Source organism: Hylobates moloch, unplaced genomic scaffold, assembly GCF_009828535.3.
Source record: "Hylobates moloch isolate HMO894 unplaced genomic scaffold, HMol_V3 SCAFFOLD_16, whole genome shotgun sequence".
Classification (NCBI taxonomy): Eukaryota; Metazoa; Chordata; class Mammalia; order Primates; family Hylobatidae; genus Hylobates; species Hylobates moloch.
In genome coordinates this window covers 55,561,295-55,587,277 of record NW_026652291.1, presented here as the reverse complement: position 1 = coordinate 55,587,277, position 25,983 = coordinate 55,561,295, and the positions used below count along the sequence as shown (strand labels likewise).

Here is a 25,983-nt window from a genome sequence, read left to right as displayed (position 1 = left end):
CAATTCTTCTCCTTCCAGTGTGGCCCAGGGAAGATTGGACACCCCTTCTGAAGTAAAGCCTATGGGCCACTTTACACTGGCTGATGGAGAAACAGACACAATCCAAGGTTTTGTCATTCTTGTCTGTTAGTAAAAGACATGGTCAGTTAGCCTGAGGAATTAGTTAAGTCCTGCATCCCACACATGCACTCATTACACAGTGAAAGATTATTTAGGCAAGAAACAACCGCTACAAACATATTTTAAAGTCATATTGCTCTTTTAGAGTTAATAAATCTAAACTCTGAAAATATCGTTATGCAGACAGATCAAGTCTCAGACTTCAGAAAAATGACTTTCTGCTGTACTTTAATGGCCTGCTACCTATCTGGTCTCAGGTTTAGCAAACAACCGTGGAAGGAAGAATTGAGTAAGGGTCCAGGGCGGTGGAATGTTAATCTTGGAGCTCCAGCCAGCAAACCCAGGCTCCCATATTTAGAAACGAGGATTTGCTCTGTCCCTATTGGCCTTTGAATGCTCGTGGCAGTTGCTTTCAAACTGTAAAAATGAATAGTGAACAAAAATTTTCTTCCCCATATCTTCTTTATTTTTCTAAGATTGTTATTTGTTTAAATAACAGTACATGTTGTATAACAATGTTCTCAACCTCCTCCCATCCCAGCTGCCATTCCCACTGTGACTGGGCAGCAATGTTTACATGCATCCTATACTCTCAAAAAGGTGCCCAGATTTCACACTGCAACAGATAAAACTGACTTGCATTATGCATATTTTCCAAGTGCCCACCTGTAATTCCACCCCAACTACAGTCACATTTATTGAACGCTTACTATGTGCCTGGTACCTAAGTACATTACATGTATTTGACTAATTTAATCTTCACAGCAACCTATAAGATATTATGATCTTTACCTTACATACGAGGAAACTGAGGCACACAGAGTTTAAGTAACTTCAAGGTCACACAGCTAGTAAGTGGTAGCACTGGGATTCAAACCCAGATAATCTGGTCTCAGAGCCTCTGTGCTGACACTGTTTTCAGAATGCACGTGAGCAAAATATTATCATGGAGATAATTTGCTCTACCATATTTTAGGTTTATCATTTGCAAATGATAGCATCTTGTTATTAATAATCAATGACTTAGAATGTATCTCACAGTTGATGGGGACTCAGAACTTCACCAACACATAAGAACTTCAATGTCTTGAACAACCTCAAATATCTAATGGTTTAAACTTTAACTGGTGAAAACGCCTTGAGAATTTATTGCTTTCCTACCCAATATTATGGAAAGTAAACACTTAGCTTTTCCATTAATTTTCAGTAAGATATTGTTGCAACAGTTTTCTTTTTCTGTATTTCTATTAGAGTGAAGGTCTTTATGGTATGAAAACTGAATATTCTCCTCTAACAATGTTTGTTATCAATGAATCAAAACTCTTTCAAATCCTGATGTTTCCTGAGAAAAAAGAAAACCCAAAAGTCAAATACCTGGCCTGTGCCTACAGGACTGTGGGAACCAAAGACAGAACTTCAGCCTTCAGAAGTAAGAACTACCACTTATTCTATTGAAAAAAAAAAAACAAAAAACAAAAAAACTGCTTTGAAAAACTAATTAAAATGAGAAGTTTTAAGTGTCTCAGATGTAAAATCATGATTATGTGAAAGCTGCTTTCAAGGTGAATTTTAATTTTCAGAACGTCACTTGAATTAATTTAGCCTCTTAAATATCTGTCTTCTTTTCACAGAAGGTATCGATAGCGGAGAAAATGTTTTATAAATTGTAATAATGTAGCTTTATGAATGATATTCAAAAGGCATAGCAGAAAGAAACGGAAAGATAAACCAAATACAATTTTACAAGAAAAAAACTTGTTTTACTTACCCTGTGTTATCTTCTGAAAGTAACTCAAAAGGTAGACTTATTCTTTTTAATCTACTTTCGTTCACCTTTAAAATGTGATTGCATTTCAAAGTAGATTCTATTTTAACAACTTCCTTTCTATAAAACATTAAAAGACAAAGTCAAGCAATGCCATCTACAGGGGACCTTTAGAACAACAGATGTTTCTATAACCCATACTCTCCTTTAAATTAAAATACCTATAATCTGTCACATCATATTTCGCATAATTTAACAAGGAATTTTTCAAGAAAGGTAAGAAAAAAATTAAAAGATACGCTGTGTATAAAAAAATTCCCACTAACATTCTGGATTAATAGTTCTTACTTTAAAATAACCTAGGCCAGGTGCAGTGGCTCACGCACGTACGTAATCCCAACACTTTGGGAGGCTGAGGCGGGTGGATTGCTTGAGGTCAGGAGCTCGAGACCAGCTTTACCAACAGGTGAAACCCCGTCTCTACTAAAAATACAAAAATTAGCTGGGTGTGGTGGCAGGTGCCTGTAATCCCAGCTATTTTGGAGGCTGAGGCAGGAGAATCGCTTGAACCTGGGAGGCGGAGGTTGCAGTGAGCCAAGATCGCACCATTGCAATCCAGCCTGGGTGACAGAGTGAGAGTCTGTCTCAAAACAGAACAAAACAACAAAAAACTAATTTCATTTCCAACTTCACCTAACATATGATCCATGGACCCTTGGTTATAAACTGTGGCAGATTAAAATGCAAAGTTATGCAACCTCAAAGACATTTAAAGTTATAACTGGTGTACAGAAGAGACTCAAGTCATTGGAGACTGGACCTGCAACAATTTTTAACTGTCGAATCCCCCTTCCTTCTTGAGTAGCATCCATCACCTCTGCCTTCTTGGCCAGATTCTCTAAATTTTCAGATTATATTTACAGTCTATTTCCGTTTCCAAAGCTCAGTCCTGTTTATTTTAAAACCTCCTATTTCATACAAGGTTCCACATCCGATTCCAAGTGTTTTTTTGTCCATATGTACTACAGGCCCACTCTATTCACAGATGGTTTGCTTTTTATATACTTTCTTCTTTCTTTGCTCTCTTCTCCTTGGGAAGTAGATGCTAAAAGAGGTTTCCTTGTTGCAGTGGTTCTCAATTTAAGGCAAACATTAAGACCATCTGGAACCCCTTAATAAAAATACTATGCCTCTGATTAAACTGGACTGGGATAGGGCCTGAACATGCGTTTTGTGTGCTTTTAATTTTCCACGTGCAGCCTGGTTTGAGAAATACTGCCTTACTGTGGGGTTGCAACCCTTTCCCTCATTGGCTATAACTGCATTCTGGTAAGTGGTTTACGAGCTCCATTGTGCAGAGGCAATCCACACTCGCCCAGAGGCCAAGGCATTGGCAGTCCCTTGGGATTTGGGAATTAGCTGTGTCCTGGCTGAGCCCCAGCTAGTGGCATCACCTCATCCGTTGCACTTGCCTTTTAAACCACGTCATCCCTTCCTTCATGTTGTTGCAGAAGTCTTCTAACCCTCAATTCATGCATCATTTCTCAGGCTGGCAGGGTGCATCTTCAATACCCCTCGGCCTTACAGTTCCCACATCACTCCTCCAATTCTATCTCCATGCTTTGGAATCTGCTGCTGGTGGGTAAACACAAATCCAACCAGAAAGAGAAATACTGGCCTCCCATACATGCAAGCATCTCGAATCTCTAGTTACTTCCTCAGGCCTTCCTCCTGTGGTTTTGTTTTTTTGAGATACGGTCTCACTGTCACCCAGGCTGGAGTGCAGTGGTGCAATCATGGCTCACTGCAGTCTCAACCTCCCTGGGCTCAGATGAACCTCCCACATCAGCCTCCCTAGTATGGATGGGACTACAGGTGTACACGACCACACCCAGGTAATTTTTTGTATGTTTTATAGAAACAGGGTCTTGCTATGTTGCCCAGCCTGGTCTCAAGCTCCTGGGCTCAAGTGATCTGCCTGCCTTGGCCTCCCCAAGTGCTGGGATTACAGGCATGAGCCACCTCACCCAGCCTCCTCCTGTGGCTTGTGAGTGCAGGTACAACCTGTTACCTCTCCACATTCGAAAGCCCAAAAGACTAAATTACATTCCCTAACAATGGACTCCTCCAAAAGGAGACCTCTTCCAAAGCTCCCCAGATGTCTGTGGAATAGTGGTTGGTGATAGAGCATGTTCTCTGAACTGGCCACCTTCAGTAAGCCCTGTAGCATTCACTGGTCCTAACCACCACTGGTCGAATCTTACAATGTGAGGATTGGCACCTTGACTTCAGTTTTGGCCTTATTCCAGAACAGGAAAGATATCCTATTTGACTTTTTTTTTTTTTTTTGAGACGGAGTCTTGCTCTGTCACCCAGGCTGGAGTGCAGTGGCTCCATCTCAGCTCACTGCAGCCTCCACCTCCGGGGTTCAAGCTATTCTCCTGCCTCAGCCTCCCAAGTAGCTGGGATTACAGCGCACGCCACCATGCCAGGCTAATTTTTGTATTTTTAGTAGAGACAGCGTTTCACCATGTTGGCCAGGCTGGTCTCCAACTCCCGACCTCAGGAGATCTGCCTGCCTCGGCGTACAGGCATGAGCCACCGCGCATGGGGCCTATTTGACTTTCAATTACAAATTTCCTCTACAGTCAGTACTTAGGTGAGTTCTCCAGAAGCAGACAGAGAGGAATGTATGCAAATGATTTATCAAGGTTAAGTAAAGGAATGGGAATAGCCGAACAGGAAGGAGGAGGGAGTCAAGCAAGAGTGTGATTTTGGCAAAGTTGCATAGAGGCCGACTTCAGCCCAACTCCTCCAGGAAATTAGTGAAGTTTCATTTTTCTGAACTAAAAGAGCTGGGTTTTCATACAGTAAAATCAAGGGGCACTTCAGGCCAAAGACCCATAGATAGTGTGTATTAAAAGAGAGGGCCAGGTGCAGTGGCTCATGGCTAGTAATCCCATCACTTTGGGGGGCTAAGGAGGGTGGATCACTTGGCTCCAGGAATTGCAGACCAGTCTGGGCAACATGATGAAACCCTGGCTCTACAAAATATACAACAAAGCTAGCCAGCCGTGGTGGCGCACCTGTAGTTCCAGCTACTAAGGAGGTTGAGGTAGGAGGATCGTCTGAGCCTGGAAGTAGGTTGCAGTGAGCCAAGATTGTGCCACTACTGCACTCCAGCCTGGGCAACAGAACAAAACCCTGTCTCAAAAAAAGAAAAAAAAAGAGAAAGCAGGAGGGCATAAAAACTGGAGGGTGAAAAGACATTTAAGGAACCTGGGTGGACTACTATAGTCAAGGTCAAACTTATTTTTACAAATTTCATAATGCTATAAAACAAGCTAAAAAGTGGTCATTTGTTCTAAGACATCATTAATAACAGCTATCACTATCTGTACCTCACAAAGCACCATACATTTAGGTTACACTGCCTTGCAAACTGCTTAATGAAATGCTAAGGACAGTATGAACAAAGTATTTTGGGGGAAAGAAAAAAACAAACCAAAAGCTAGCAAAGAAACTTTTAAGACTGAAATAAACCTGAAAGGAATGAACTGATTTCTTGACTTGTATCCTTAATGTCTCTAAATAGGGCTGCTTTTGCTCTTTCTGTTAACTGTTTAGATGTTCACTTTCTTCAAAGGTATTTCTGATATTCAGTCACAAGGTCTCAAAAACAATGTTTATTTTAACACATAAAATGTGCCATCTAGCACCAATGCCTGTAAACACCAGAATTCCATCCGGTTACTACTCTTTGGAACAAGTATGATTAAAGTCCTTGACAAATTATTGTATATGAGCAAATGGCTTCATAACATAAAACAGAGAGAGACAGAACAAAAATTCATTTGGTATATACATATAGAACTACATTTGTAGTTATTCAAAAACCTTTCACCGCTTCATGTAAACAAGTTAATACCAGTATTTTTAAGCCAGATTTTCCTGGAACATATACATAAAGAAAAGTGCATGAGCCACATAAGTGCATAAGCCTGAAACTGGTCTTTCTATTCTCACTCCATTCTCAAATGAAAAATCTGTAAAGATATCTTTTGTTCCTCCAATCTTCTGATTTGTCTTCTTAGCAACTCATTACAGTACAATTTACTGATTAAATCACATAGATATGTATGGTGGAAGAAAAGAAAACTTTAGCCAATGTAAGTACACAAGACAATATCTCAGTTCTTTTTAAAATTAAAAGAACATTTAAGTATTAAAGATATTTTAAAAGAAATGAAGTGGAAAATACAAATGATAATTATATAATTATGTACAAAATGAAAACCTTTTAAACTTTGAAGATAAACTAAAATTTACTAGTTTGAATTTAAAACATTATATAATAGCAGATAGTTCTCTTCAGAAATTTATGTCTAGTTTCCTATAAAAGGTCAAGTCAATCATGTTGGTTCACTGTTTTTGGCAGATTTTAGCCTCGCCTCAATACCAATTTTTATTTGAATAACTGATTCCCAACATTTAAGTAGAACTTGATGCTGAACTAAGTAACCTAAGCTGGATTCAGGGCCATTGGCAGGCAGGCAGGCAAGCAGGCATTTTTCGTTATTGCAGGCCGCCCCTGGTGGTCGTCATCTATACGTCGGATTTCTAAGGACGTGCCGGAAAAAAATCTGTGAACACATTCTTCCCATGCGATATTCACATGCTCTATTCACATCTTTAGTTTACCCAGGTTGTTAGAGGCTTGGGTAAGATGATTAAAGGCTTCACGATGGAAATTTCTATAAGAAAAAGAAGGAAACTTAAAAGATTGATTTACCACAAACTATTTACTGGGTATTTAATAATGCCTAATATGCCTCATAATGCCTAGTATGCCTAACAGTGGCTACATGCAATTCAAGTGAACAACCATGCATGTTTATAATGGTTCTTTGCTGACACCTAACAAGCAACTGAAGAAAGAACAGATGCATTGGACATTATCAAAATTAAAATATTTGTGCTTCAAAAGACACACCATAGGCCGGGTGTGGTGGCTCACACCTGTAATCCCAGCATTTTGGGAGGCTGAGGCGGCAGAGCACTTGAGGCCAGGAGTTCGACACAAGCCTGGCCAACATAGTGAAACCCAATCTCTACTAAAAATACAAAAAAATTAGCCAGGCGTCGTGGCACATGCCTGTAGTCCCAGCTACTTGGGAGGCTCACACAGAAGAATCACTTGAACCTGGGAGGCAGAGGTTGCACTGAGACAAGATCATGCCACTGCACTCCAGACTGGATGACAGTAAGAGACTCTGTCTCAAAAGAAATATAAGAAAATAATAAATTAAGAAAATAAAAGACACACTATCAAGGAAATGAAAAGACAACCCACAGAATGGGAGAAAATATTCACAAATAATGCATCTGTAAGTGTCTAGTATTCAGAATGTATAAGGAACTCTCACAACTCAAAAGTAAAAAGGCAAATAAATCAATCTGAAAATGGGCCAAGCATTTCTTCTAAATATAGAAAAGATACCCAACATCATTAGTCATTAGAGAAATGAAAACCACAGTTTAGAGACTATCTCATACCCAGTGAGATGGGTATAATTAACAAATGTTGGTAAAAATGTGGAGAAAACTGGAACCCTCATACACTGCTGGTGAGAATGTATAATGGTATGGTAGATTTGGAACACAGTTTGGCAAGTCTTCAAAAAGTTAAACAGTTCCCATATAACCTTGCAATTCCTCTAGGTATATACTCAAGAGGTCTGAAAACATGTTCTCACATAAATTTGTAGATGAATGTTCATAGCAGCATTATTCATCTCGTCAATGGATGGATAAGGTGTGGTATAGCCATATAAAGGAATACTATTCAGCCACAAAAAGGAGTTAGGTGCTAATGTGTGCTACAATGTAGATGAGGCTTGAGAATACTGTGCTGAGTGAAAGAAGACAGGCACAAGAGGCCACACAATATGTGACTTGTTACATATGACATGTGCAGAATAGGCAAATCCATAAAGAGATTAGTGGTTGCCAGCAGCTGGGGATGGGGGTAACAGGGAGTGACTGCTAACGGGTAAGAGGCTTCTCTGGGGGTTGAAATCGTTTAAAATTAGAAAGCGGTGATTTACACAACTATGTGAATATACTAAAAATCACCAAATTGTACACCTTAAAAGTGTGAATTTTATGGTATGTGAATTACATCAACTAAAAAATAAGTTTTTTTTTTTTTTGGCCAAAAAAAAAAAGCCTTTATATTCAGGAAACACAAAATCTTTATGCCTCCAAAAAATTCTACTTTTAAAACTGCACAACAGCTTCAGTTAAAACTGGATCCCTTAAAAAACAAAACAGTTTTTTCTGTCATCTGTGGCACCATGCCACATAAATGTTAATCTGAATAATCCCACTGCTGCCTTTTTACTTAGATTTAGTCCTAACACCTACTTCTGTTCCCTAAAACTAAGTTTTATTTGCTTTTGACTAGAATTCATATAATCAGAAAACTTTATCACAAACATAATCAAAGCAAAGATGATAGAAAAATGTGGGCTTATTGAATCTAGCATCCTTAATTCATAAAAGTAATCACCTCCCTGCCTTACGCTAGTCCCATATACCAAAGGTGCTGGGAATACAAAAATAGATGAAAGGCCAGGAGCAGCAGCTCACACCTGTAATCCCAACAATTTGGGAGGCCAAGGCGGGCAGGTCACTGGAGTCCAGGAGTGCAAAATTAGCCTGGACAACATGGCGAAACCCCGTCTCTACAAAAAAAAAAATACAAAAATTAGCTGGGCATGGTGGTGCATGCCTATGGTCCCAGGTACTCAGGACAGGCTGAGGTGGGAGGATCACTTCTCGAGCCCACGAGGCAGAGGTTGCAGCAAGCCGAGATTGCACCACTGTACTCCAGCCTGGATGACAGAGTGAGACCCTGTTTCAAAAAAAAAAAAAAAAAAAGGATGAAGTACAATTCTTCCCTCTTTCTACAGGCTCAAATCCTAGGCGCCATTGAGGCAAGCTGCATAAAATGTGATTGTTATACAGGATAAAACATGCACCAAGAAGGGGGAAGATACATAAATTCTACTTAACTGAGTGCATTTATCTTTTATGGACTCATCTGCCTTGTTATATTTCATTTTCTGTAAACAATTTTTAATAAGGAAAAGTTCACAAAGGTTAAGAGCAGGCATTTTAAAATCTCACAGAGATAAAAGAAACTTATAAATAGCTAATCACTTGTCTGAGGTAATACCCAATTATAGAGCTATACAATTTACGTCTACGGAGAAGCTGGAAAAGGCCTTTAAAAGAGAAGCCTGGCCAGGTATGGTGGCTGATGCCTGTAATCCCAGAACTTTGGGAGGCCGACGTGGGCGGATCACTTGAGCCCAGGTGTTCGACACCAGTCTAGGCAACACGGTGAAACGTGTCTCTACTTAAAAAATACAATTAAAAAAAAAAAAAAAAAAAAAAAAAAGCCTGGCTTTAGAGCAAAAACCCAAGGCAAGATAGATTAAATTATCTTGACACTAAAGTTACTGCCTGAGTCCAGTGAATCATTCTGGCTGTTTCTCCACATCAAAATCAACGCCCATACCACACATATGCCCTGAAATAGTGTCCAGCTGATGAAACCTCCTTGGAGAATGAAGAACTGAGAATGTTATTTACCGATTTTTTCTTTCTGATGTATATAATATGAATATCTTCACTTCGATACTCTTCATCATGTTTTTCCAAAGGAATTTTTTCAAAGTCAAAATCTAGCTGAAGGAGCTATAAATTTAAAACAGACATACTTCAAATTCAGTAATATGAACTGACCTGTGGGTGACAGAAGTCAGAATGGTGGTTACTTTTTTTTTTTTTTTTTTTGAGACAGAGTCTCACTCTGTCACCCAGGCTGGAGTACAGTGGTATGATCTTGGCTCACTGCAACCTCTGCCTCCCTGGGTTCAAGTGATTCTCCTGCCTCAGCCTCCTGAGTAGCTGGGATTACAGGCGCACAACACCACACCCAGCTAATTTTTGTATTTTTAGTAAAGAAAGGGTTTCACCATGTTGGCCAGGCTGGTCTCAAACTCCTGACCTCGTGATCTGCCCATCTAGGCCTCCCAAAGTGCTGGGATTACAAGCGTGAGCCACCGCGCCTGGCCAGTGGTTACCTTTTGAGGAGTATTGCCTGGGAAAGGGCAGTGTGCAAACCTTCCAACATCCTGAAAATGTCCTCTATCTTTATGTTGGTAAGTAGTTATTTGGGTGTATACATATGAAAAATTAAGCTCAGCACTTGACTGATACATATGCATTTTACATATGCTTTACCCCAATAAAAGCTGTTTAACAGTACGAAATTTTCATTATGCATCATTTCAAAAGTTCATGAACATTTTTCATATTCGAGAAAAACATGAAAATAAACATTTTAGTATATGTTACCTGAGGCAGTCATATACCTGCTTTCTCATTAAACCAAAGTAGTCCTTTCAGCAGACAAAACTGCAGGCCTATATAGATGTACCCTCAAAAGGAGTCACTCACAATGTGATAGATTTGTGCCCATAAAAAGGGTTTGGGTTATCACTAGGGGAAGAAGGGTGACAGATACATAAAACCCTATATACTATATCTGCAACTTCCTGTAAGTCTTTTCTAACTATTTCAGAACAAAAAGTTAAAAAAAAAAAAAAAAGACTCTAAAAATAGACAGGTATCTAGGTTGGAGGTTTCATAAATATGTAGAGAAAAACACAGAAGTAAAAACTTATCACTTGGCAACATGGGAAAACCCCATCTCTACAAAAAAATACAAAAAGTTAGCCGGGTGTGGTGGTACATGCCTGTAGTCCCAGTTACTTGGGGGGTGCTGAGGGAGGAGGATCACTTGAGCCCAGGAGGTTGAGGACGCAGTGAGCCCTGACTGTGCCACTGCACTCCGGCATGGGCTACAGGGTGAAACTCTGTCTCAAAACAAAGACAAAAACAAAAAAAAACAACTTATCACCTGCACGTTTCTATCATGTATTCTCCAAAGGTAATACATACATCATTAATATGTTCCCCAAAGGCAGCATCATGTTTAATAAACACTGAAAACTGTTCTTAAAAAGGAGTGGCACCAGTATTATTTAAGATTCTTCTGTAGCCACAGATCAACTAATTAGAAATGAAATCAAGTATCAGAAAAGATGAAAAAGGGGAGCTCAGTAGAATCATGGGCTGTGAAGATCCTTTCCTCAGCTTCACACAAACAGAATGTTTTCCCCACCCAAAATTACCATAATATACTTGAAGAGACACACATACAGCCTCCCTGAAGGGAAATCACTACAAAGATAATAGAGTACCTAATACTTACCTCAAAATATTTTTTCTCAATTTCTGGATTTTTTCCCATTGTTCGTTGTTCATAACAACATATAATACGAGTTTCAAATCCACTGACATCTTTTAGAGTTTTCAGCAATGGCTCCAAAGACTATTTAAAAAAGAATATACTTTTTGTTTATGATTTAAAAATTTTTCTACTCTAAAAGTAGGTTGAGGAGGTACAGGGGTATTTATAGCTCCCCTACAATTTATCCATCTTTGAATCAATCCAACAAAGCACATGTAATTAAAGCTCTAGGCTAGGTGTAGTGGCTCACAACTATAATATCAACACTTTGGAAGGCAGAGGTGGAAAGATCGCTTGAAACCAGGAGTTGAAGACCAGCCTGGAGAACATAGCGAGAGACAACCCCCACCCCCCGACACCTTACAAAAAACTTAAAAATTAGCCAGCATGCTGGTGCACACCTATAGTCCTAGCTATTGAGGAGGCTGAATGGGAGGATTACTTGAGCCTCAGGAGCTCGAGGTTACAGTGAGCTATGATCACTCCACTGCACTACAACATGTGTGACAGAGCAAGACCCCTATCTTAAAAAACAAACAAAAACCCCTCTGTAACTGATGATTGGGTAAGCTCCTGTTAACTAAACCATGTACTGATTTTGGTTTCCAGAAAAAGGATTCAGATGACTGCATTTTGGAGTTCTCATGGGAAAACAAATGGAATCAACTTTACTCTTAAAAGTTTAATTTTATTTAGTCTAATCTGGGATTTAAATAATCAACAATTTACCCTACCAAAGTTAAATCTGACCCTAACTTGGTTCAATCCTACCAAAGTTAAATCTGACCCTAACTTGGTTCAATGCTAATTATTTTTAAAATAATCGATGCCCACAACACTATACAAACTGATGTATTTTTTTTTTTTTTTTTTTTTTTTTGAGACGGAGTTTTGCTCTTGTTGCCCAGGCTGGAATGCAATGGCGTGATTTCGGCTCACTGCAACCTCCACCTCCCGGGTTTCAAGCGATTCTCCTGCCTCAGACTCCCAAATAACTGGGATTACAGACATGCACCACCACGCCTGGCTGATTTTGTATTTTTAGTAGAGACAGGGTTTTGCCATGTAGGTCAGGCTGGTCTCGAACTCCCGACCTCAGGTGACCCACCCACCGTGGCCTCCCAAGTGCTGGGATTACAGGCGTGAGCCACCGCGCCCGGCCCAAACTGATATTTAAAGAAAAGAACAATGAATTATTTACAACTTAATTCTCAATGTCACGGTTAACATGTTCCGTGGGAACAAACCAAGGGAAAAAGAGAGGATTTTGGCTTTTCATAACATCCAATTGGCAAAATCCTTTAAATTTTTTACAGAAGCCTCTAGTAAAATGCATATAACACTTTTCTCAACATACTTCACCAGGTCGGTATGATAATGATGAGCGTATATACATATGGTCCCTGGTGACTTTTATCTTTTTACTGCATCAACTATAAGGCAAATCCCGGATTCAAAGAGGTTAAAATGTGAAGAAACGTGTGCTTTAGAATCCATGGAATAAGATTCATCTTCTAAATGAAGAGACTTCACTCACTGGATACTTACCTCTTCATAGTATATGCAGTCGGCCATCAGTATGTAGTCGGGTGGAGAAGGAAAGCCTTCTATTTCTTCCCCCCTTAAAAATGTCAAACAAATATCTCAATTGTTTTAATAATTCAAAATAATCTTGTTTTATAAAGAACCGGAAAGTCCCCTTCCATCCTTTTAATGAAACGCAATTTAAAACAAACTACAAATCAATATCTTAAAACAAGCTGAAAGGCCATACAAACCATTTCAGTACCTTGGCTTGAACAGAACCAGTGACAAGATGCTTGTTCATATTAATATTCATCTTCAGCAACTCTTGCAATTCCTCAAGATCGGTGACTACAACATCAGCCCTATAAAATAACGTCGACTGAGGTGTAGGCACAGGGGGGAAAGCCTGTAATCCGGATTTCCCCAGCAAGAAGGCGCCCCCACATCCCGCCCGCCCGCCAGCTCTTACCCGAGGGTAGCAGCCATGAGCCCCACGGCCCCGGTGCCCGAACCCAGCTCCAGCACCGACCGCCGGCTCAGCGCGTGGGCCCCGTCGCCAGAAAACTCGGGCGTTTCCAGGTATTTAGAAAGGACAATGGCAGCGTCCCAAACAACGCAACCCACGCCACCGGAGCCATACTGCTGTAGTCGTAGCACTGTACCATCCCGCTTCTCCAAAACTCGCACAAAGCTCCGCAGTGGGTCCTCCAGCGAGGACTCCAGCGTAGCGGCCATCGCGCCCGGCTACAGAAAACGGCGCGCGCAGGGACGTCACATCAACGCGCACCGCCCCGCCCTGCGGCTCCGCCCCCCGCCCGCGGCTGAGTTGGCACCGCAGCCGGCGCGTTAACAAAGCCCGGAAGGCAGCGTTACCTGGGCGGGGCCGAGCGTGGGGCCCCAGCTTCCCCCGCGCTTGGCACCCTCTCTCTACCCTAAATCACACGTTTGGCTTAACGAAGAGGCCGTTTAAATCACTTTCCCAGACAAAACTACTATTATAATCTACTCTTTAAAAAACAAAGCCAACCTTAGGGTTTACCAAGTTGGAGACTTGATTTACACAGTTACAAGGCTTAAATGCAATCAGCTTCCAAGATCCTCCCAAAGATGGCAATACTCTTACAATCTTCCTTTTCAAGTTCCTAGTATGCTCCTAGTTTTTTGTATGAATTCATAAAGGTGGTTGCTAGAAGCCTGCAGCTCACATTTAACAGTGAAGACAAAATGGTGTGTGTGTGTGTGTGTGTGTGTGTCTACAGGACTCAACAATCTCTCCCTTTGTTCCTTATAATGAAAACACATATTTTAAAAGTCTTTTAAAAATTAAGACTGGGGTGATTTATTAATCTTGTTAAGAACTCTGATACAAAGCACAGTAAAAGGCCACAGACCAGTAAATAAACAATGTGGCTTTTGGCTACTTTACAACTGCTGCTACAGCACTATCAGCAAAACACTCTATCACTTTGAACGAAGGCATCCAAATGGCAAATAAAAGCTTTACTCACTTATCTGATTGAAACGTTTAATAAAGCTTTAAGTATTTGCTGGTTTAAATATTACCAATCTAAAAAATATATTTAAAAAAAATTTCAGTTAACACGAGATTTATAGAGAAAGTTACTAGGTCTTGAAGGCAAGGCAGGTGGTTCCTATGCCATAGAATTTTTTTTGAATTTATGAATTAGTAAAGTAGCAGACTGTATTATAGGCCTCAAGTCACTTAAATTTATATAGGTTATTAGCAGTATCTTTAAATATACAATATAAACAAAACTGTACATACATGGCATATTAACTGTTTTCCATAACAATAGGCAATTCATTAGCTAAAGACATCATAGTCTGCAAAAACAAAAGGCACATCTGAATGAGATACATGCCCTTTTCCCCTCCATCATTGGGTTATGTAGTCTTTGTTTACATTTTGACAAAATAATAAACACTTACAGTGCCATTCTATTATTTTCATCCTACTTTTCATTTTTGTCTTCAGCAGCAAATACCGGCATTTAAGACATGGCATTAAAGAGTTTAAGAACAGTTGGTGTTATTCACAATTCTCCTAGATGTAAAAACTAGAAGTAAAAACTAGAAGATGGTCAAAGAGGTTTAAAAATCAGTAATACCATATACCCCTCCCATATTTGTGTAAATTCACTGCCTTAAAAAGGCATCTATTACTCAAATTTGAAAAATTTCACAAAAGCACTATCCCTTTTCAGTGCAATCATATCACTTTAAACCATATTTTTGCAGGGTTTACAGTGCAAATATAAATTCTTTATACTGGCCTTTTGGCAGCACTGAGGATCCAAGACAAGGCAATGCTACTGATCACCTGAGGATAATGGTGAAGGACTTCTGTATTTTTATTTTTCCAATTCTTAAAAGCTTATTTGATCAGTAGCATTTTTGTAAGAGCATTATTTGTAAAAAGTACTAAAATACTATGTCTTTTTTTGAATAAATTAAAAAAAACTTTACAAATACCATTCCAGTGTCAATGACTACATATTGCTAAGGTCATTGGGGAGTTTCTGCATTTTCTAGCAAAGGCAGTCTGTACAATGGGGGGTGCGAAAGCTCCCGTTTGTAAGTCTTTGGTGGCAGTTTTGGCAGATGAGGGCTTGAATTCTGCCTTGGTGGAACAGGGGGAGCTGGAGGATGAGCAAGATTATTCTGACTAGAACTGAGCACATAGCATCGACGCGGTACCCTTGGAGAGGGTGTGCTAGGAGGAGTGCTTGGCGAATTTGGACACGTACTAATGTCTCTGAGCCAGTCTGAATCTCTGTGAAGATGCCCCAGTGGAGGTGGCTGAAGATTAAATGGACAGTTTATAAAGTGTTCTGGAGGCCGAAGGGGAACCGGTGGAGGGGTATCAGGAAGAGGATCTCTTGGTGGTGGCGGAGGTGGACTATGCAGAGGCCCATCAAATGCACCAGTAGGAACAGGAACTCTGGGTTTTACCTTTGGAGGAGGAGGCTGTCTCGGTGGAATAGCAGGAGGATCATCATCAGATTTCATATTTCCCTCAAAAAAAAAAGTAATTAAATTATAACTCTATTCTCCTGAAAAATTAAAAAAAAATTTTTTTAAGTCTCAAAAACTTTTATGTGTCAAGTTAAATTCAGAGGCTCAAAATAAACTAATCTGGGTTAATTATCAGATTCTGAGTACTCCTAGTTTAATTCAGGGCTGGGTTTAATATTTTTATATATGAGATGTTTCAATTTAAGTCTTAGACCCTAACTCCTTTTCTTGATTTGTGTATACATTTCAGAAATTTATGTATTTTAATTATAATACTAGGTAAGCGACAATAATTTATTGCTTTATAGACATGAAAGGACACGATGTCAAGAGGACTTTAATGTCTAGCTTCTGCTTACTGGGCATCCACTGCTACTTTCTCCAATGAGGCTTACAGCAGTAGATCTCAAAGTGTGATCCAGGGACCAACAGCATCAGCATCAGTAGGGAAGGGAACTTGTTAGAAAAGCAAATTCTTGGGCCCCATCCTAGACTACTGAATCAGAAACTCTGGAGGTGCGGCTCCACAATCTGATTTTACCAAGCCTTTCAGGTAATTCTGATGCACCCTTAAAATTTTGAGAAGCATTAGTTGAAAGTTTGAAGAATACTTAGAATACTACTAAAGTTTTTTTCCACCTGTACCAGAAAGAAAATGTACTTCCAGCCTCTTTTTTATTTTTTTATTTTTAGTTTTAGTTTTTGAGACGGAGTCTTCCTCTGTCGCCCAGGCTGGAGTGCAATGGTGCGATCTTGGCTCACTGCAACCTACCTTCACCTCCCAGGTTCAAGTGATTCTCCTGCCTTAGCCTCTTGAGTAGCTGGGATTACAGGTGCCCGCCACCATGCCCAGCTAATTTTTGTATATTTTAGTAAAGACAAGGTTTCACCATGTTGGTCAGGCTGGTCTTGAACTCCTGACTTCAGGTGATCCGCATGCCTCAGCCTCCCAACCAGCCTTTTTTTTGAGACAGAGTTTTGCAATTGTTGCCCAGGCTGGAGTGCAGTGGCACGATCCTGGCTCACTGCAACCTCCACCTCCCAGGTTCAAGCGCTTCTCCTGCCTCAGCCTCCCCAGTAGCTGGAATCACAGGCACCTGCCACCACACCCAGCTAATTTTTTGTATTTTTAGTAGAGATGGGGTTTCATCATGTTGACCAGGCTGGTCTCGAACTCCTGATCTCAGGTGATCTGCCCGCCTCGTCCTCCCAAAGTGCTGGGATTACAGGCATGAGCCACCGCACCCGGCCCAGCCTCTTATTTAGAAAAGGTTTTTGTAAGGATTAAACAACTAAAAGTATTTTTCAAATGTAACAACTCAAATGCTGAAAAACCATAAATGGTAGCCAAAGTATAATTCACAGATTCTTTATAACACTGGGCATTATTTTGAAGATTCACAACTTTGAATAAGTTGGAGTAAAGTCCTATTGATTACCTTGGAATTTGAAGCATCATGATCAAACTTTTTTCGAGGAGGAAGAGGAGGAGGAATCAGGGGCTCTTCACTTAGTTTATGTAAACTACCACATGAACTAAAGAAAGACTCTGGGGGAGAAAAAGACTAGTTTAACCACAATTCACAGTATAAGATAAACCTTTATCACAGCTTGTGATCGATACTTCTACCATGGCATTTGTCAGACTGTATCAACTACTGGTTTATCTATCTTCCCCATTAAATTGTAAGCTTTCTGAGGGCAGTGTGTATTTATTTCTGTGTCTCTAGCACCTACCACAGTGCCTGGGGCATGATGGGTACTTCAGCTAAATGAAGGTATACTTTTTTATTATGATTAATGAGATTCTGCTCCCTGAAAAGCCTTCCACAAACCAAAACAAAACATGTCTAAATATACTGTAGTAACTTCCAAAGAAAGACCATCCTAATCAGAGACCATATATATATATTTTTTTTTTGAGACGGAGTCCCACTCTGTCACCCAGGCTGGAGTGCAATGGCACGATCTCAGCTCACTGCAACCTCTGCCTCCCGGGTTCAAGCAATTCTCCTGCCTCAGCCTCCTGAGTAGCTGGGATTACAGGTACCCACTACCACGCCCAGCTAATTTTTGTATTTTTAGTACAGACAGGGTTTCACCATGTTGGTCAGGCTGGTCTGGAACTCCTGACCTTGTGATCCGCCCACCTCGGCCTCCCAAAGTGCTGGGATTACAGGTATGAGCCACTGCACCCTGCGAGACCATATATTTTTGAAGCATCTACGATTGGGCACATCACTACACAGGTAATAAAACCCTCCATATAGGAGCCCATAAGGTAGTGTTATATCACATAACTCTTTGTCTTTCCAAGTCTCTCATTGATAATGTACATGTTATATAACTACATTAAAGGAAATTTACAAAATGATAAATGACAGGAAAATACTCCTAAACAGATCAACCAGACATATAATAATTACTATCTTCATTTTAATTTTTTCTATAGTTCAACTTCCCATTTGATCTCTCTATATTCACACAGTTGTTACAAAGGCAGCAAATATGTCTTATTTGTCATTATACTGAGATTGGGAACACAGGAGCTAACTGGGAAAGAAGTTGATAAGTTTAACCTTAAACACTCTAACTGAACTGCTTATGAGACATCCAAGTAGATATGTCAAACTAATTATTCTATGTCAAAAATTGCTATCCCAATCACGTGGCTCTGCAGTTACTTCTGGGGGGGTCCTGTTGGCTCAGGGGGAAATAGCTGATACAAAAGGTATGCCTATGAGGTTGGCAGATGGTGTGGGGAGGTTAGGCAGAGGATGTTCCTCAGACCTGCCAGCATTGTTTGTCCCGTCTTTGGGAGAACTCCTCTCGGTGGTGGTAAATCTGTCCCATTTGGTTTAGTTGGCCAATCCTGCCCAGGGCACCCCAATTCAAGCCAAGGAATAGGCATGGGACTCACTTTCTTAACATGATCAGATTTTTATCTACCTCTCTTTCATGCAAGTAGCCATTTTTTTAGGGAAAGTGAACCTGACCCCTTAGCTCCAAGGATGGGGCCTAATTAGTATAAATTAATCAGAGTAATCCCATTCCTTTAGCCAGAGTGATGAGTTTAACTGTAGGCATGTGACCTAATTCAGACCAGTGAAATTTAAAAGGAGATTTTCTGGGGGCTAATGGAAAGGAAGTTCCTTGCTCTTTTTTGGAAAAGCATTCTGTCATACTGTCTTGTCTGTACTTCTCTCTATATATAATTTGACTGAACAAAGAAGCACACAACCTTTACTGCTCTTGCCAGTTATGATTTTGAGGGAAAACAGCTTTAAATCAAGCTAATAATCTGGACAAAACAATGAAGAGTCAGAAAGAACCCTGGTCTTTTTTTTTTTTTGAGACGGTGTCTCGCTCTGTTGCCCAGGCTGGAGTACAGGAACCCTGGTCTTTAATTACATCATCGAGTCACTGAATCAACCAGTCTTAAAGCAGCCTTCCTCTAAGCTTCCAAGTATGTCTGAGTGTTTTCTTATTGTTTAAGCCAGTCTTAGATGGTAACAGACACACACACTCATGGAAGCAGATGATATGTGAATGATGGGAAAGCTATGAGTTTTGAACCTGGGTCTGACTCTACAGTCACCACTTAACCAGTATATTTCTCCATAGTAGGCAATCAATAACCCTTGCTGAAGTCTGAATGCAATTTAATTGTCTATCAAGAGCATTTCCCTACAAGACTACAGTTTTTATGAACTTTTTTAGTGCCTGCAGTTATTCCAAAGTGGTGAATACAGTAGAATTTACTAAACAATTTCTGTAATGTTAGTTAGCTATCTAAGTTACTTCTAATTTTCTGCCATTCATTCATTCATTCAACAGTTATTGGGCACCTGCTAATACTGTCAGGCACTGTCTGAAGCACTAACAATATAACCGTGAACAAAACTCAAAAATTCATGTCCTTATGGAACTTATAATCTAGGTTAGGGAAAGATAAGTAAAAGTATGATGCCTATAAATTATGAGAAGAAATACTTGGTTGGAAAGGGGTATAGAAAGAGGTGGGAGGGGAGCAACATAAATAGGGTGATTAGGGAAGGCTTCACTAAGGTAACAGCCTGAAGGAGGTAAGGGAGCAGGCTGTGAGGCTAAATGGCTGAAAAGTATTATAAACAGCAGGAATGGCAAGAGCAAATCACTGATGCAATAATGTGTCTATTATGTTGAGGCAGACTGAGTGAAGGGGGAGAATAAGTGATGAGGTCTGACAGATCAAACAAGCCCAAACTGTGTAGGGCCTGTGGGTTCTTTAAAGGAAGCGGCTTTCACTCTGAGTGAGATGGAAAGCCACCAGAGGGTTTGTTTGTTTGTTCGTTTTTTTTTTTTTTTTTTTTGGAGATGGAGTTTCACTCTTGTCGACCAGGCTGGAGAGCAATGGTGTGATCTCGGCTCACTGCAACCTCTGCCTCCCGGGTTCAAGCAATTCTCCTGCTTCAGCCTCCTGAGTAGCTGGGATTACAGGCGCCTGCAACCAGGCCCAGCTAATTTTTGTATTTTTAGTAGAGACGGGATTTCACCATGTTGGCCAGGCTGGTCTTGAACTCCTGACCTCAGGTGATCCATCACCTCAGCCTCCCAAAGTGCTGGGATTACAGGGGTGAGCCACCGTACCTGGCCCACCAGAGGACTTTAAGCACAAGTAAAACAAGGTCTAACTCAGATTCTAAAAGGATCATTCTGGCTGCTATACTAAAAACATACTGAAGTGGAGAAGATAAGAAGTTAGAATGCTTACTGTAATAAACAAGGTCAAAGTTATGGTGGCTTGGACCAGGGTGGCAGCAGTGGAGATGGCAAAAAATTGTTAGATTCTGGATATATTTTGAGAGTAGTCAAGATTTGTTGATAAGTCACATTTGGGGTGTGAGAAAGGGAGAGAAGTAAAAGATACTTCTATTACAGTATTTTTAGCCTAAGTAACTGGATGCTTGTAATTAGAATTGAGATGAGGAGGCAGTGAGAGGAACAACTTTGGAGGGGATAATAAGAAGCTAAGTTTCAGAGAGGTTAAATTTGAGATTCCTATTAGATATCCAACTGGAGATGTTAAATGGGTAATTAAATATATGAGTCTAGAAGTCAGAAGAGGGGTTCTGGCTAGATATAAACTTGGGAGTTATCATCATGTTAATGATACAAGACTGAACAACCAACTGAGTCAGAAGAGGTCCAGAAACTGAATCCTAAGGCCTTCCAATGTCAATAGTTTGGGAAGGTGAGGAGGAACTAGCAAGAGAGACCAAGCAGTGACAAGGGAAGTGGAAGAAAAGACGAGAGAGTGGGATGAATCTTCATGCATGTGACTTTTTCCAAACATTTATTGGGTATTTTGTATAAATAAAGGCAGAGGCTTTGTCTTTCTTGTTTGCCACTGAATGTCTTGTGCTTAGCAGAGTAACTGGTACAAACTAAGTATTCAATTATCTACTGAATCAGTAATATCAAAGGGTGTGAACATTTTTATGGTTTGATATATTGTATTCAGATTGCTTTCCAAAAGGGTTATACTAATATACCAATTTACATAGGGATAAGTAATGTACCTTTTACCATAGGCTTGCTCACACTAAAACAAGAAAAAAAAAACATTAATTCAAAAGACCAAAATGGCAATTCACTATTGTGTAGAATTCCTCAGATTTCTAATGATGCTGAACTATCTGTAATTATCTATGTTTCTTTACAAGATATACTTCCTTTGATGTGAAGTACCCATGTTCATTGTGAATGGAGTCTTGCCGTTTTTCTCATTTCATCTGAGTACTTTTCATACTTGCTATGAATATTTTATTTTCTTTGGAGATTTTAGAATATTCAGAATTTAATGCAGTTATTCTCAATTTTCTATTAAATTTCAAAATGTAAAATTTTCTTATATGGAAAATGTATTTTACTACCATTCAAAATAATGTCTAGAATTCCTACTTCTACAATGGCACAGTGTTATGGGTTGAATTGTGTTCCCCCAAAGATATGACGAAGTCCCATAACCTAGTACCTATAATTGTGACCTTATTTGGAATATAGTCTTTGCAGATGTAATGAAGTTAGAATGAGGTCATTAAAATGGGTCCAAATCCAGTATGACATGACCAGTGTCTTTATAAGAGAAGAAATAAAGAAACATACCACGAGAAGACAGCCATATGATAATGGAGGCAAAGATTGAAGTGATGCATCTACAAATCAGGAGATGCCAAGGATTGCCAGCAAATGCCAGAAGCTAGAAGAAGCAAGGAAGGATTCTCTTCTCCAAGTTTCAGAGTAAATGTGGCCCTGCCAACATCTTGATTTTGGATTTCTGGCCTTCAGAACTGTGAGACAATACATTTTTGCTCTTTTAAGCTACTCAGTTTGTGGTGCTTTGTTATGGCAGTACTAAGAAACTAATAGTGTAATGATATTTCCACCACGGAACAACAAGAAAAATAAGAAATATCAACAAACTTCAATAAAGCCAGGAAATATATGAAGCTGAAGCTTTAATTCATGAAGGTAGATTATAATGTATATGGAGACAGATGGAGGAAGATGAAACCCAAATGTCTACAGAGAGTAATACTGACAAGCAGCAGCAAATCTGCCCCACAGAACCAAATAAGGATTCAGGAGCTAAAGGCATTTGGTACAAAGGAAGGCATGGACATGAAAACAGAAGACTTGGTTAAGTCTGGATAAGGGACAGTTAGAACCCCATTCTCCTCTCCCCTACTTAGTGAGGCCAGGCAATGACCTCATTCCCACCTCTGTAGGAGACTGGCAGTTTTATTCTCTGGAGAATCTAAACCCCAGACTTGGGATACTAGTCTGAGCTGAAAACACAGATATCCATACTACATGGAGAGACTGCCCCAGACAGATTCAAAGATCCTTCTTTAGAGAAACTAAACATTCTTAGAGAAAATGCCTATAGATTCTAACATCTGGGAATTTCCTAAGTAAAAAATTATCATTCCATCACTCTACAGTGAAACCCACAAGTCAATAAGTGACCATGGATATAGATACAGCACTTCCCATCAGTTTCCCCTCATTCTAAAATATGAACACAAATACTACTGGACAAGAAAGGAAAGCCTCCAATATGAAAGACAAGAGACTACAACTAATACAAGAAAGGAGGTCAGAAAAGAGACAACACCAGAAACAAAACAAATTTTTTTTTCAAAAATACTATAATTATCCATCATCTCAAATATTCATCATTTCTTTGTGGTGAGAACATTTAAAATCTTCTCTTTTATCTATCCAGAGATATACATTATTATTAACTATAGTCACTGAAACTTTGCATCCATTGACCAAAGTCTCCCCTTTCCCGGTCCAACCCTGCCCAGCCACTGGATATGCAACTTAGCTGATCATTCCACAAGTACACATGTATCAAAACATCAGATTATACCCCATAAACATATACAATTATCTGTCAATTAGAAATAAAATTTAAAAATACTATAATTATTATCCTAAGAGAGATAAGACAGTGCATCCATGAAATTAGAATAGGATGCTATTTAAAAAAGGCACAATCAGAGGGAACTGAGAAGAATTCTTAGAAATTCAAAATTATGACAGATGAAGAAAATAAGTAGAAGAGCTCAAAGATAAAGTAAGGAAATCTTCCAGAAAACAGAACAAGAAGACAAAGAGATGGACAAGAGGTGATAAAAGACAAGAAAATTGGAGGATCACTCTAGGATGTATGAGAATAAGAAAAAGGAGCTCCACAAAAGGAGTCAGAGAACACGCTGGGGGAAAATTATTACCAAAGCAATAGGAAGCATTTTCTGGAAATCAAACACTCGAATCTCTAAATTTAATGGGCTCATTAAGTAGATGGCAAAATGAAAAAAAAAAATACCCACATCAAAGCAGTTCATTGTGAAGCTGTAGATTATTAAGAATAAAGAGAATGCCTTAAAGATTTCTTCAACATATCGTGGCAGAGCCTGCTGCTTCCCAGTACACCTTTCCCTTTTTCCTTTTATTAATAGAATCCCACGAATTTTGGTAAGGCAAATGGCTACCTAGTCAGAGACGTTTCTTAGCTTCCCTTGTAGCTAAGAAGGTCTCCATTTTTTTTTTTTTTTGAGACAGAGTCTCACTCTGTCGCCCCAGGCTGGAGTGCAATGACACGATCTTGGATCACTGCAACCTCCACCTCCCAGGTTCAAGCAATTCTCCTGTCTCAGCCTCCCGAATAGCTGGGACTACAGGCGCACGCCACTATGCCCAGCTAATTTTTGTATTTTTAGTAGAGACGGGGTTTCATCATGTTGGTCAGGCTGGTCTCGAACTCCTGACCTCAGGTGATCTGTCTGCCTCGGCCTCCCAAAGTGCTGGGATTACAGGCGTGAGCCACCGCACCTGGCCCAGATCATATTTTTATAACAAAGCTCCTTGCCGTCCATCTTCCTGCTAGCCAAAAAATGGTAACAACTACAGCAGGTACTCAAGACAGAGATGGAAGTCACATCTTGAGAATTCTGAATTGCCCTGCTTAGCTGGAAAACCCAGTGGAGCACAGTTGCCTACTTGCTCTGGCTATTGTGAGGAATAAAATTCTATTTCATTTAAGGCTCTGTATATTTGGGTCCCTCTGTATGACACTGGGTCCTCTGCTACTGTTAAATATGCTCTAAGTTTAAAAAAAGATTGAAACTGTAGGATCATTGAGAGAAAAATATTTGTCTATTTCATTCACTACTATCACTCTCACACCTAGAATAGTGCCTGCATATATCAGGCATTTAAAAATTATGTACTGAGTAAGTAAATGAATGCTATTAGACTTTTCAGCAGGAATTATGAAAGGTAGAAGACCGTGGAGGAAAATGACTTCAATATTCTGAGTCAAATTATTTTTTACTTTCTATTTCCAGCTAAACTATTAACAATTAAATGTATAATAGGCTTCCACAAAATAAAACAAACAAAAAAAGGTATAATAGGTTTCCATATATGCAAGAACTTAAAAAGTTTAGGTCTTATGTATTATCTTTTCTCACGTAGCTACTAAAGGAGCTACTCCTATTAAAATCAGGGAGCATATCAAGAAAGAAGATGAGGAATCCAAAAACAAGGATCCAACACAGGAGGGAGGCAAAGGGAATTTCTAGGATGACAATGAAAGAAAGTTCTAGGATGACAGCAGGGTCAATACCTGAATATCAACCAGTCCAAACTGGAACAGGGGGACAAAAAGGCACCAGGAAGGAAGATTCCAGGAGAGAAGAAGGGAAAGGGAAAGGAAAAGGAAAAGAAAAGAAAAAGGAAAACCTTGCTAGGTTCCCTGATTGGCCTGACTTTATGGAAAACTGCTATGAAAGGGCATGGAAAGGTGCTAAACAAACATACAAACAAACAAACCTAAACATTAGTGAGGCAATTATCAACTCCAGGAAACGGAGCTATACAAGAAAGGAAGCATAGCAGTGAATAATATTTGCACCAAATGTGGTAAGTATAGGCAGGGTAGACATGAAATTCTCATCCACTATAAGAGGAGATCAGTAAACACTGTCTGAAATTAATGACTCAAGAGAGACTATAAAAACATCATTTACAAATGTGGAAGTGTCCTTGGACAACAAGAAAAGGAGTGGGGAAAACGTGAGGTAGAGAACCACTGTTAATTTCATTTTAAGTGTTTTAGCACTATTTCCCTTTTAAATTCTATTAATATGCCACTTTGATAAATTTGTTTTTGGTAGGGAGGACAGGGTCTTGCTATGTTGCCCAGGCTAGTCTTGAGCTGCTATGTTGCCCTGGCCTCAAGTGATCCTCCTGCCTCAGCCTCCCAAAGTGCTAGGATTACAGGTATGAGCCACTGTCCCTGGCCAGATAAAAATTTTTTAACCTAAAATTAAATATAAAATTAAACATTTAAAAGACTAAGTTTATTTTTCTCATAAGATAGGGAAACTTGCCACTATATATTTTACTATGCTTGAAGCAGATGTTCTCCAGATTGGGAGAATTATACCCAAAGGTGCTGTGTTCATTTTTGAGTTATTTTGTTTTAAACAAATGACCACAGAGAGAAAGTTAACAGCATTAAAAGTTATAAATTATGAAATAATTAGCAATGATAGAAAAGTGCTTTACTTAAAATACTGCTTTAATTAAATAA

The 25,983-nt window shown here is 39.6% G+C and overlaps 2 protein-coding genes across 12 annotated transcripts in view; both read right to left on the bottom strand.

The window, feature by feature from the left end:
- Positions 1-373: 373 nt before the first annotated feature.
- VCPKMT (valosin containing protein lysine methyltransferase) lies at positions 374-13,619 on the bottom strand. 9 transcript variants are annotated; one of them, XR_009210433.1, is made up of 7 exons: positions 13,267-13,619; positions 13,049-13,159; positions 12,819-12,891; positions 11,232-11,351; positions 9,545-9,649; positions 3,354-3,520; positions 374-2,001 (listed from the first exon to the last, which is right to left on the bottom strand). XR_009210433.1 is itself a non-coding variant. In XM_032179218.2 (7 exons), exons 1-7 carry the CDS (start codon positions 13,530-13,532, stop codon positions 6,570-6,572), a joined length of 795 nt encoding a protein of 264 aa, XP_032035109.1. In that variant the 5' UTR covers positions 13,533-13,619; the 3' UTR covers positions 5,557-6,569. The 9 variants fall into 9 exon arrangements, 8 of the variants coding, with proteins under 8 accessions (XP_032035110.1, XP_032035109.1, XP_032035113.1 ...); XM_032179218.2 differs by lacking the exons at positions 374-2,001; positions 3,354-3,520 and adding exons at positions 5,557-6,639; positions 8,963-9,012; XM_032179219.2 differs by lacking the exon at positions 374-2,001 and having other exon boundaries at positions 2,052-3,520.
- Positions 13,620-14,111: 492 nt separating this feature from the next.
- The window catches only part of SOS2 (SOS Ras/Rho guanine nucleotide exchange factor 2), a 114,709-nt gene continuing 102,837 nt past the window's right edge, over positions 14,112-25,983 (bottom strand). For all 3 annotated transcript variants that reach the window (XM_058429940.1, XM_032179211.2, XM_058429941.1), the window contains exons 22-23: positions 17,273-17,382; positions 14,112-15,833 (exon numbers count right to left, since the gene is read on the bottom strand). In XM_058429940.1, coding sequence (XP_058285923.1) covers positions 15,324-15,833; positions 17,273-17,382 — 620 coding nt within the window. In that variant the 3' untranslated portion in view covers positions 14,112-15,323. The remainder of the gene's footprint in view (positions 15,834-17,272; positions 17,383-25,983) is intronic.